The sequence below is a fragment of the Periplaneta americana genome, chromosome 1 (genome assembly GCF_040183065.1).
Source record: "Periplaneta americana isolate PAMFEO1 chromosome 1, P.americana_PAMFEO1_priV1, whole genome shotgun sequence".
Classification (NCBI taxonomy): domain Eukaryota; kingdom Metazoa; phylum Arthropoda; class Insecta; order Blattodea; family Blattidae; genus Periplaneta; species Periplaneta americana.
The window spans coordinates 85,145,672-85,158,495 of NC_091117.1; the positions used below are offsets into that span (position 1 = coordinate 85,145,672).

At 36.7% G+C, this 12,824-nt stretch overlaps 1 protein-coding gene across 5 annotated transcripts in view; it reads left to right on the forward strand.

The window, feature by feature from the left end:
* The window catches only part of LOC138697766 (phosphatidylcholine translocator ABCB4-like), a 264,750-nt gene that overhangs the window by 168,853 nt on the left and 83,073 nt on the right, over nt 1-12,824 (forward strand). For all 5 annotated transcript variants that reach the window (XM_069823274.1, XM_069823281.1, XM_069823290.1 and 2 more), the window contains one exon: nt 1,421-1,569. In XM_069823274.1, coding sequence (XP_069679375.1) covers nt 1,459-1,569 — 111 coding nt within the window. In that variant the 5' untranslated portion in view covers nt 1,421-1,458. The remainder of the gene's footprint in view (nt 1-1,420; nt 1,570-12,824) is intronic.

A 12,824-nucleotide genomic window follows, 5' to 3' on the forward strand; every position in this document is an offset into this window, starting at 1 on the left:
GAACATCTAGGGAGAATGACAGAAGACAGAATACCGAAGATGGCAATGACATATAGACCTAGAGGAAGAAGAACAATAGGAAGACCAAAAAACCGATGGACTGAACAGATGTGAGATCGGAACAGGCGAAGACCTAATCCGTGAAAGCAGATGATGATGATGATAAACTCGTTTTCAGTGGTTTTCCAACCTTCTCCTAAAATACCCTCTCAATAAATTAAGGAAAGTAACAGTGTGAAAATATTTTCAAAATATTGTTTCTTCGATTTAGTACTGCTGTAATGAGAATCTCGATGGGGTATTTCTTGAAAATGCTTTGTAGCCAATTTCCAAACGTTCTCGCTGATACTACAGGATCGATCATTGTGATAACCACGAAGCTCTATTAATGATAACTCATTCTATATTTTGTCCTGTATGACACCAATTCGCTTTACCGATACCTGGTAGAGAGATACTAGAAAATTTCGGCATACTGGTATGCTTATCCCTTCGTGCTTTACAGAATGTGACCATTCATTTTCTTGTTTTTTTACAAACATTAAACTTATTTGAGTGGCAGTCTTACGGACAGCGATTGCATCACCCAAATAATCATCTTGCATTTATTTTGAACCACTTGCATAAAAAGAGAAAACATGCCTTGTTGCCATTCTTTGGGAACTTGCATAAACATTCTTTCCTACAGCATGTTTACCTGGTAAGTCCTTTTTAGAATAGGCTATTCTGTAACTCTGTCCTGAGTAACGCCTAAATTTCATTTTATCTCCGCCTTTCAATGACTGGTGCTTTCTTCTTTTACTATCAAGAACTTAGGTAGCCCTCGCATCTCACTGCTTGTTTCAAACTCTGAAGACATTAGCTATTGTTATTGTTTTTAACTCATCACCAACATATATAGCTTATAGTTCACACAGAAACAAACTGATGTCTGATCTAGGTCCAACATACACATAAAAACTGATGTATTTCCCTACAGTTCCCTCTACAGTCTACATTAAAGATATCGAAACCAAAATTTGCAGGGTCACCAACAAATGTGTGGCGGATAAGGAAATGCAATCTCTCTAAAAAAAACTGTAGCACGAATGGTTGATTCCAGAAATGCATATAGTGTGTTAGTTGAAGGACCTCCGGAGAAAAGACCTTTGGAGAGGTCAAGACGTAGATGAGAGGATAATGGATTTGAGGGAGGCGGGATATGATAAGGGCTGGATTAATCTTGCTAAGGATAGAGACCAATGGCGGGCTTATGTGAGGGCGGCAAGGAACTCTTTACACGACCACTAGTTTCGGAACCACTGGTAGGAGAGTATCAAGAAATTATTGCATCGATCCATCTCTAGTATATTATATTGTAGTTTGTATTAGCGTTGCTAAAATTGGTATTTGATTGGTAAATTGCAATTCCTTTTTACAGTTGTTCAGTGCAACGCGAGTCTAATCCCTTGAAACACCATGGGTTCAGAAGACACTCTACATGCACCTGCACCTGAACTGCTTCCCCTTCGGCAGCCTTCAATACGATGCAGTTCTCGATTCAGACGACTGAAGGGGAAAAGTCTACTGGTAAGGCAAATATATTAAAGCTTAACTTATGCACAGAGTGACTCATATAAAATTAACACATTTCTTTCTTTATATGTTTAAACAAGAACGATGCTAACCACAATCTGTTATACCACAAATGTTGAGTATCTTTGGGAGATTACTAGACATCGGAGGTGCTATGCATAGACATTTCGCTAGCCCGCGCTACATGCGTGTTAAACTAGCCCCGGCTATCGAGTGATTACTTGTACAGGATTCATATCATAACATATCGCTAACACTGGTTTATGAATACGAAAAACGTTAGTTCGCTGATCATCCACCGGAAGTCCGCGATAAGAATGTCCATGAATATGGCCCCGAACGTTTACGAAAATGCCTATTTTATTTGAATGTTCATATTTAAAAGCTTTTAGTAAATGTGCGCGTTAGAACAGGTAAATATTTAGGTTATAATTTGACATATTTACCTGTTACTGATATAATCTGAAAATATTCAACATTTTAATGGAGCCTTAAGAAACACCAACCTGGTTTTCACAACCACGAAAACCAAAAAACATATCAGGTTAAAAGCTTATAAAGTTCTAGCAAGACCTGTCCTCATGTATGGTAGTGAGACCTGGACTGTCCGAAACTCAGATGTTCAACGCCTAACAACTGCGGAAATGAGATTTCTAAGGACTGCCGGCTACAGCTTGTTTGACCACAAAAGGAATAAACTAATTACAAAAGAATTGAAAACTATACCTATTTATGAACATCTCAACCACTATAGACAAAAATGGCTTAACCATGTCAATAGGATGGATCGTTCCAGACTCCCAAGACAAATTCTCCGCTATATACCGCATGGAAGACGATCTTTGCGACGCCCCCTGAAAAGATGGACGGAGACCGTAACAGGCCACTAGGCCTAATACCTGCAAGGACGATGATGATGATAGTAAATGTGCACGAATCATGAGAAATGAAGGATCCTGATGAAGTCTGATGTTGCCTTTTTTTTTTTTTTTTTTGCCACTTACGTCTTTTTTTTTACTTTAATATGTACATTTTCGTCCTTTTCTTGCTTTTATATGCACCTGTTTTGCCTTTTTTCTTTATATGACTACTCACTCAACAATACTGCATTTATTTCTGCGTTCGAAACTAAGGAAATCGCAGTTTTTATAGTAGCCATAAATATGGGACACCCTGTTGCAATGCAGTGTTGTTTCGCTTACTCCGAAATCGACCTTGTCCTTACGCAGCACTGCTACCTGACTCCAGCACTGACCTATCCCATTAATTCCTGGCTTAGTTGCCTCATGAGTGATGCCTTATTGGTGTCACTTGTGAGGTTCAAATCGTCTTCGTACGGTTGACTAAACAACAAACATCATTTATTAGTCGAATACATGAAGCGTTGGATTTCCATGCTGATAACCCGATTTTGAATCCCGATATAATTTCTGGTGGACAAAGACGGTGCTTGCTGGTAGAACTTTGCGGCTCTACCGACGTTTCATTATTGTTACATTAATCACCGACAAGCTGATTTTGTCCAATAAACGTGGCAGAAGCTCGTGCGTTAATTTTGAAAAGTTGCTTGTTGCTTATTGTAACTCAAATTATGGACGTGAAGTTATGGATTATAAGTACAAGTGAAACAAGTCTATAGAACAGAGAAACTACTTTTCCAGTGTACTTTGTTAAGGTACTTATGGTCGTGCTATGCATCGACATTTCGCTAGCCCGAGCTACGAGCGTGCTAAACTAGTCCCGGCTATCGACTGATTACTTGTACAGGATTCATATCATATCATATTGCTAACACTGGTTTATGAATGCGAAAAATGTTAGTTCGCCGATCATCCGCCGGAAGCCCGCGCTAAGAATGTGTACGAATATGGCCCAAGGGTTGTACATTACACATTGAGGAAGAAGTCGTTCAGTAAGTTTTAGGCTGACTGGACTCCTGACTTCTTGTGAGTGAAAGAGGCGAAAATGTTCTTTGTCTGATATATGGAAAGCATTTAGTTACGAAGAGGAGCAATGTGAAACGCCTGAAATTATTAATTGGTGTGCATAATGATGTATTGAAATTTTGTTGTTTTATTGACATTAAATAGTAATAAATATATGTAGTAATAAATATATGTTTAGATGTACTGTAGAGTTTCTTCCTCGCTGCATTGCATTTAAGTTTACAGAATCAAGTACAAAAATTATGGATGCTAGTAGCGTAGACTCGATATGAATTGTGCCTAAAAATTGTGAAGATAGATAGATTTTCAGTTTGACAATGTTCCTTACCATTGTGATGTCCTTTGGTTAAGCCGAGGAAAAGTTCTCTCCAGGTTCTTTGAATTGCGTGAACAGAGCCAAGTTGGAAGTTCGCTTTTTCTGGTAATATACCCAGACTACGAATATTTGCGGCGCAAATTATTTCTCTATTTGGCAGTAAGCACGTATGTGAGCAATTTTCCTCAGTTATGAAACTCACGAAACCAAGACTAATACCAAGATTATCAGAACATAATAAGCGTGCTATGCTAAGACATGCTGCAGGAAACATAATTTCGCCGGACCTAAGAACATTGGTGTCGGCAAAAATCAAGAAAAAACACTTCCGTAGGCCTGAAGTCAGGAATTTAAATTTATTTTTTCTAGGAATGTGCTGTTCACATAATAAGTACATTATTAAGTATGTAACAGTTACATATCAATTAATTAGGTAGACCTCATTATCTAAAACCTCTAAGATAACGAAAATATACTATGTTTATTGTTTGTTGCAATCCTATTATTTCATTTTTCCGTATGCACAATCTTCTGTAATTTCTTTCACTTCTGTATTGGTAAGTTTAAAACAAGAAAACAGTGTTTTATACTAGTTGGATTATTAGATAATTATATAAAAATTAATTATTTTCTAGCTATTATCTGAAACTATACAGGTCAAGGAAAAGCTATGTTTATTATTTATTGTAGCATACTACTTTATAATTCATTGCATTTATTAGAGACGTACATTCTACAAAATATGTTCTGATTTCTTGTTGTCGTGTATAAATGTAACACGTTACCTATTATTTAAAAACAGTTTAATTCATCTTGCAGTGACAGGCCAATAGAGTTCAATTTTCTCACCCCTTCTTATTCTTTGCTGCTGCCTGCAGAATAGCTTCATTGCAGCCAGTGAGCACTTGATCGCACGCGGAACCGTCTATGTGCTCTTCACCTTGACATCGCTGGTTTACCCTACCAGAATTTAAAAATTGCTCTTATAATCATGCGGTGCTATGTTGTTCACATCTCGTGGTGCACCGACGGCAATGCTGCGGTGGCAAAATATATATATATATATATATATATATATATAGTTACGGCGTGTCACTCCTAGAGGACAACGCTTTGAGGAATGATGCAAGATCAGTACCCGTCACTGGATATAAAAAAAAAGTTTACTTTCCAGAACTATCATGTAAAGAGAAGTATAAATTAGCCATTTATTGTTACTAAATAATAAGATACCGTAATTTTATAATCTCGAAAAGTGGGACATCTGACTTAATTTACAAATTCGTATATATTTTTAATAATTCATATTATAACTCTTCGCATATTGCAATCACTTGCAATGTGTGTTTGTTATTTATGAAAATCGCCATTTAAATTTGAAAAAATATATACTATACAGTGTCACAAAAAGATTGGGACACATTTTATGGAGCTGTAGGAAGGGGATTTTAATCAATTTGAGATAGGGATGTATATCTTCTGAAGCACCCTTTAGGTGCTACGTTATGTCAATGTAAACTTGATGCCTTTTTACCTCGGCATGTTATCTGAGTACAAGTAAATGTAGAGCACTTGGAAAGAGCTGTATGAAATTTAGTGAGAGACAGGAAAGAGAATGACACGCAGCCAGGGTTGCCAGATCAGTAAACTTAGAATATCATACAAACTTTGAATTGAATTTAAGGCAGGGCCATCACTGTGACCTTATTATATATTACGCTGACCGCCAAGCATTTTCAGCTTACCGTCGTAGCAGTGATTATCGGCCTGTCTCGAATTTGATCAAAAGCAGCTAATACTCGCATAGTCGGTTCCTCTCTGGTGTGGTGTATACTTCACATGTACCAAAAAGAAAAAAAAAGGGTGTGAAGTCGGGTGATCACGCTGGCCACGCAACAGATCCGATTTTCCCTATCCACTGCTCCCCGTAGATGTTGATCAGATGTGCTCGTACAACCAGGTTGAAATGCGTTGAATCACATGTCCCCTCACATCGTGAACAGCGGAAGCGTGTTCCGAAGAGCGCTCCATTCAAACGGGGCAGCAAAATGACAGGACACTTGTAACCTGTCCGCAAGGGTACTTGAAGAAATAAACCAATAATTAATTTCATAATTAACTCTAAATGTCGCTGAAACCTGTCTTTATTTCGGTGTCGCGTAGCTCCTACACGAGGCATCGGAGAACATGGATTGTTTTAGAAAAAATCAGCTTCATTGCGAGATCTACCGATCCCCAGAGTTCGTTGCAGAGGTATGTGTGTTCAGTGCAAAATTTGACTAGTTATAACCAATTTTATTGCAAAAAGGGAGTAGTTCCATTAACTGTTTACATTTTTCTCCTCTTAATTTTTGATTGTAATAAGTAGGGCCCGGAAGCGTAGATATTAAGTCACCTGAAAACTCCTTCTGTAAATTAGTTAATCTAGCACTCGAAGTTGGTCTTATTTTCGGCATTTAAAGAACTTTTAACGGATACTTTATACGCCTAAATTCATTTGGTGGCAACCAGTTCACAACACTGTTACGTTACAAGAGTACAACTGCCAGCGACCAGCCAAGCGACAGCTACGCACATACATGGAAGGATGATGAAACAAGGGATTCACTGCATGACATCATCACATCAGCATTACTCCTCGCCACATGACGAGTTTCATCATCACGCGCAACGTTATTGCCAATATGATCCAGATGGAAAAAAAATAAATAAATAAAAATAAAAACCGTAAAACTCATTAAAATATGCCATATAGGCACTAAAATATTGAAATATGATGCATTTATCAAAATCAGGAAAATATGCAGTTATATTCATCATAAAATCATGTTCAAATAACTGAAAATTCCATAATTCGTGCACATAATGTATAAGCCTACATTTTTAAGCCCTAAGAAAAAACATGCAAATGCATGAACTTCCGGGCCCTAGTAATAAGTGAGTGAGTGTTGAAATGAAACTCCTAGATACCTAGGATATATTCTGAAAGAAAAAGAAACTTAGTTAAAATTTGAATTTTTTTTAATGATTTTGTTGTTTTTCACAACTTTGTAAAAGTGGAGCTACCTTCATTTTGCAAGGAGCCCTTCAATTATTTCATACAAAGTAACCCATAGTTCAATTTTTTATATCAGCATGAATGTTATCTAATATTCACATAAATTTCGGTTCATGATTCACATTGCTTGGTGTTAGTTGACACTCATTTCTTCATTATATTATAAAAAATTAACATGGTATGATTTTCTCTGTGGCAAACACTGTATTTTTTTTTCCTTTCTTTATTCAAGATATTTACAAAGTCTTCAATTATACAGTACGAGTAATTATAATGTAATTTACTCCCAAGGAATGTTGCTTAACACATAATAGCGTTCTGATAATTAACATGTGCACCCGTATAATGCTATGGGAAACTCTTGTATAGTTTATGAAGATGCCAGTTATGATATAAGATAATGCACCTTCAATTTCTTCAGACTACTCTGCATTTTTAATCAAGGTTGCTAGCTGCAAGAATGAGAGTAATTAGAAAACATAATTCATTCATAGTGTTCTGCTCAAGGGCAGGTCTTCCACTGCAAACCCAGCATTCTCCATTCTTTCCTATTTTGTGCTTTCCTGTTAGTCTCCGCATATGATCCACATATCTTAATGTCGTCTATCATCTGTTATCTTCTTCTGCCCCGAACTCTTCTCCCGTTCACTATTCCTTCCAGTGCATCCTTCAGAAGGCAGTTTCTTCTCAGCCAGTGACCTAGCCAATTCCTTTTTCTCTTCCTGATCAGTTTCAGCAACATTCTTTCTTCACTCACTCTTTACAACATAGCTTCATTTCTTAATCTGTCTGTCTATTTCACACGCTCCATCCTTCTCTATATCCACATTTCAAATGCTTCCAGTCTTCTCTTCACTTCGTCGTACCATACAATGCCACACTCCACACAAAGCACTTCACTAGACTCTTCCCAGGTTTCTTCTCCAGAGATCCGCAGAAGATGCTGCTTTTTCTATTAAAAGCTTCCTTTGCCATTGCTATTTTCCTTTTGACTTCTTGGCAGCAACTCATGTTACTGCTTATAATACACCCCAAGTATCTGAAGCTGTCCACTTGCTCTACTGCCTCATTTAGAATTTGCAAACCCTATACGTTTCACAGGTATTTTAAATTGTGTATTTATTTAGTTTATTTTTTCTGTACATTATTGTTAATGTATAGATCAGTTTTACTGTAAATGGCCACGATTATTTAGAAGAGAATTTTATTTCTTCTTCTTCTTCTTCTTCTTCTTCTATTCATTGTATAGGCCTACGGCCTGTTCTTTCCAGAGATTAGTAGTCTTTCCATCTTTTCTTTGGTCTTCCAGGCGACCTCTTTCCATCTGCTGGTAGATTATCCCTTGCTATGCGTACAGTTCTGTCTGGTGTCATGCGAGATACGTGATGATTCCATTCCTTCCTTCTTCTATTTACCCAATCACCTATTGCTTGGATGTTTAGCTGCATTCTAATTTCTTCACTTCTTACTTTATCTCTTCTTGCTTGAATTTTATTTTATTCTACAATATTTATATAATAATGTCCATAAAATGTCAGTTCTGTGACATCTCAGAACAGACAAAAACCAATTTTCAATTTATTATCCCTGAAATCTCATGTTGATTACTGGGTTTAAGATTATGTTGAATATATACGCTCTCATATCTGACTGTTAACATAAACCTACATGACACATTTTACATAATTTAACTGTCTCATAACTGACTGGTAATAAAGGGTGGTATTCATAGACATTTCGCAGCACGAGCTACGAGCGTACTAAGCTAGCCCCGGCTATCGACTGGTTACTAGTACAGAATTCAAATCATATCCTATCGCTAACACTGGTTTATGAATACGAAAAACGCTGATAATCCACCGGAAACCCGCGCTAAAAATGTCTATGAATACGGCCCAAAGGTACTCACCGGAAAACAGTTACATATGTTGTTCTTTCTCCAATATAAAAACTACAAATCACCCTTTCACTGCATACTCCTACACTGTGACCCATACCCAACAATGAAGAGCTGTTCTGGATTCTTGCTGTCATCCAATGAATACTTTTATCGCTTGTAGTATGCATCACAGAACTGACATTAACTATTAGGAACTGATTTAAATAATATATAGCGCATTAAAGAAACAATTCAATGACTATCTTTTGTAATAAACTAATAAATGACAGGGATTTGCTAACATTTAATCTTGTCAAATATTGTGTTTCATTCTTTTAATTGCTAAATAACAATAAAAATGCTTTTGAAGGTGTAATCAAGGACACGTCACAAAACTGACATTTCCACACTCATGGCCGTGTGCACCATTCTCGATCATCTAGCCTGTTTATCAGCAATCACGGAAACATGGTTAATTTTTTACAATGATCAAGTTACAGATACGGTGCACGGACATTTTCCCTCGATCAACTCAGTACCGTCAGCTGACGGTACGCTCACTTGAGAAGAATCATCTGAGCGCTAGGTTACAGCGTATAAAACAGCGAACGAACGCACTCTGTCAATAATCGCTTCGTTTTTGTTTGTCGGACTGTTTCAAACATCCTCGCAGTTTTCAAATAACAAGTTTCAATAATTATGGAAGAAAAAAAGAAAAGAGCACCCAACTTCTCACCGTTCGAAGTGGGAATTCTTTTAGAACTCGTCAGCAATTCTGCATCCATATTAGAGAATAAAAATACTGAAGGAAGTTCTCTAAGAGAAAAGCAGGCTACCTGGTTGGATTTAACCTCACAATTCAACATGAGTTATACGTATTTACATAATTCCACATAATTTATACAGTGGTTATTTCATATTATTGATAATAATTGGGAAAATTTCAGTATACGGATACCTCACTGACATCTTGAAATAGGCTACTAAAAAGAGCAGATTTATATGTGTTTGTCGAATTCTCATCATCTTGCTTACGAAAAGGCACATTTCAGTGCCAATAATTTATTTGGGAAAATTTCAGTATACGGATACCTTGCTAACAATTATTTTAAAATAAAAAAAAAGCAACTCGTCTGTGTATGTCGAATACGCATCGTCATGCATACGAAAAGGAAGTTTTTAGTGCCAATTTATTTTGTGTGCACAAGGTTGGAATTTTGGAGTAAGAGGGAAAGGAAAGTATCCTTGTTCTGAATTTTATCCATTTATTTTGTGTTCACAAGGTTGGAATTTTGGAGTAAGAGGGAAAGGAAGGTATCCCTGTAATTTCTCTTAATTCAAGCATAAATAGCCTAAATATCCAAAACGTCACGTAGGCCTACTCATGTAGGTCTTAATAGTTTCAAACAGCAAATCTATAGCTAATAAGTGATAATCTCGCATTCTACAAAATGGTCATTTAGTTTTACTGTATTATTGCCGGCATAGAATAACTACTTTATTACTATGTTAACAAAATTGGACAGTTAGGCCTAAATAGTATTTTGTCCTCAAGTAAAGTCCCGATCTTCCAAAGCAGAAACATATATATATAAAACATTAGTCTATTTTGAGAAAAAAAACATTTTTATTATTCATCTACAAACTTACTCTTTCTACAATAACACCAATTCTGTTATTTCCGCAGTGATTTGCGTGTTCAAGATATATCATTTCATCTTCAATTCCATCAAGTACGTCAAATCGTGCCGCCATTTTGGTTTTCTCGACTTGACCATGTTCAATTCAAGATAATCCGTCCCACATCCGTGATCAAATTTGATCATCATCAACTCGCTTGTTTAACTTTGATCGAGATTGATACTCCGCAAATTGGCGTTGAAGATGATCAAGTGCCGACTTAACCATAGTCAAATTTTAATCGAGAATAGTGCACACGGGCATCAGAGTTGCTGCTCAGGCATAATATAGTTTAATTGCAATTCCAATTGTCCAAATAATAATTAAATTACAACATGATGGTTGTCATTGTTTTAGTAGGTAAAATTCTATAATTTCCAATCAGTTGCACATTTCAAGAACATGTTTTGGCGAATTCCGTGATTTCTAGCCATAAGCATTTTTGCTTCATAAGTTATTCCGTTATTGATGTCTCTGATCATAAAAGCAGCACTGTCAAAGCTAAGTTCACGATGCCTGCCCGTGTCATAAATCGCTTCCCTAATGTCAAGATTTCATTGCCAGCCGAAGATAAATGAACAGAATTTAGAAATCCGAGATGTAGGCCTCTACCGGTGGGGGGTAGGTCCGCGGTCCATTTCTTTCAGCGCTCATTCCCACATTTTGTTTTAACCTGCTACGGAAAACATGGGAAAACCCCAGGCAGGGTAACACTTTAGGCCTACTTTACTCATGCCTCTTTTCAACTTCACGCGCTTTGTATTGTGCACGCCGGGTAAGATGACAATAAGATAACACAAGACAAATACAATACACCTGGATTGGCGAAGTCGCAATGAAAGTGAGTAAATTTCCTACTGGATCTGGCCGTCAATACTACCGTGGGTTTATTTCGTGGTCATCGTGTGATCGAAATGGGAATTTCTCTGTTTACTACATAACTGAGAGTGTTTATATAGTTTCTCATTACGCAATAAATCTGCCCGACAATCGCAAAGATTATTTACAGAGAATTTCTTTTTAAGTATTACACTTCTTAGTTGACCTACAGTGTCTAATTTTGTTAGAAAATTTAGTGAGACTGTAAGTACAGCGCATAAGAAAAAATCTCGGGAGGAAGAGTGTACAAAAGCTTTAAGTAAAGCTTTGTATTGTATTTTTAATATAATACCAATTAGTGATAATGAATGACTGTCCAAGACACTGTCATACGATTATTTCGAGGGCGTCATGGTGGAAGCCCATACCGGCGGACAGAGAAAGCGATGGTTGGCGACAAGCACTGTGGATGTATAGTACAAAAGAAATAAACACTTTCAATGTTTCATCAATACAAAACTATTAAAGTTACCAGGAATCAATTTAGATGTTTCATAAAGCAATTCTTCAAGTTTACTTTGGGAACTCACAAATGTCCAATATGTACTTCTTGTGTCACACGTACACATCAAGGAGATAGGCTAGTTTATTTCCTCCCAAACCCGGTGTAACATACCTCCATCGACACTAGCTACAGCAATCGTAATGCGTTATTTCAACTCATCTAAATCACTAGAGGAAGTAAACATTGTGTTTCGCAAATCCGCAAAGAAAAAAGTCGCACGGTGTGAGATCGGGGCTCCTTGGTGGCCACCATGCGAAAGCTAGGTTCTCATATGTTGCACTACCAATCCAGTGCTGTGGAAGTGTTTTGTCCAGATAATTTATAACACCTTGGTGTCAGTCATTCTGTTGGAGGATGGAGTTCCCCCTTCCCTAACAACGCAAAATGCATGTCAATATCACAGATAGCCATCTTAGCTATTATGCTTGCGCCAGCGGAACAATCAACGCAGTAATACCAACAGCAGGGTCTACCTTAGGAGTTGTAGAGCCCAATTGGAAGCATTATTTGGATGGCCCATGTTCATAGACGAGGTCTGCAGACTCTGTACCGGCAAATAAAGTTTATTATAAATTTATATAGTTGTTATGCAATAAAAATCAATCAAAATTATGCATTTAGAAAATGCATGTGAGTTAATACAAAGTAAGCGTACAAGTGAACAAACAAAATAAAATGTTGATTATCTTTAGAAAGACTAAATAGTTAGAAAGTCTCCTGTTTTATAAATTGTGAAAAATGAATGAGTGAAAATTTTACATTATTTTAAAAATGTGTATAATATGATATAATAGCAATATTAGGAAATAATTTATAATTTTTGTTCATATTAATTATAATAAAAAGGCATATTATCTACAATATTACTGCCTTTATTGTGAAAAAGTAATCTTTCTGCAAAGTCTTTTACGAATCTGGACATAATTATCAAACGGTTCAAACGTTCTTGCTACATTGATGATATCAAAAATGTTTTGATCAGTTAA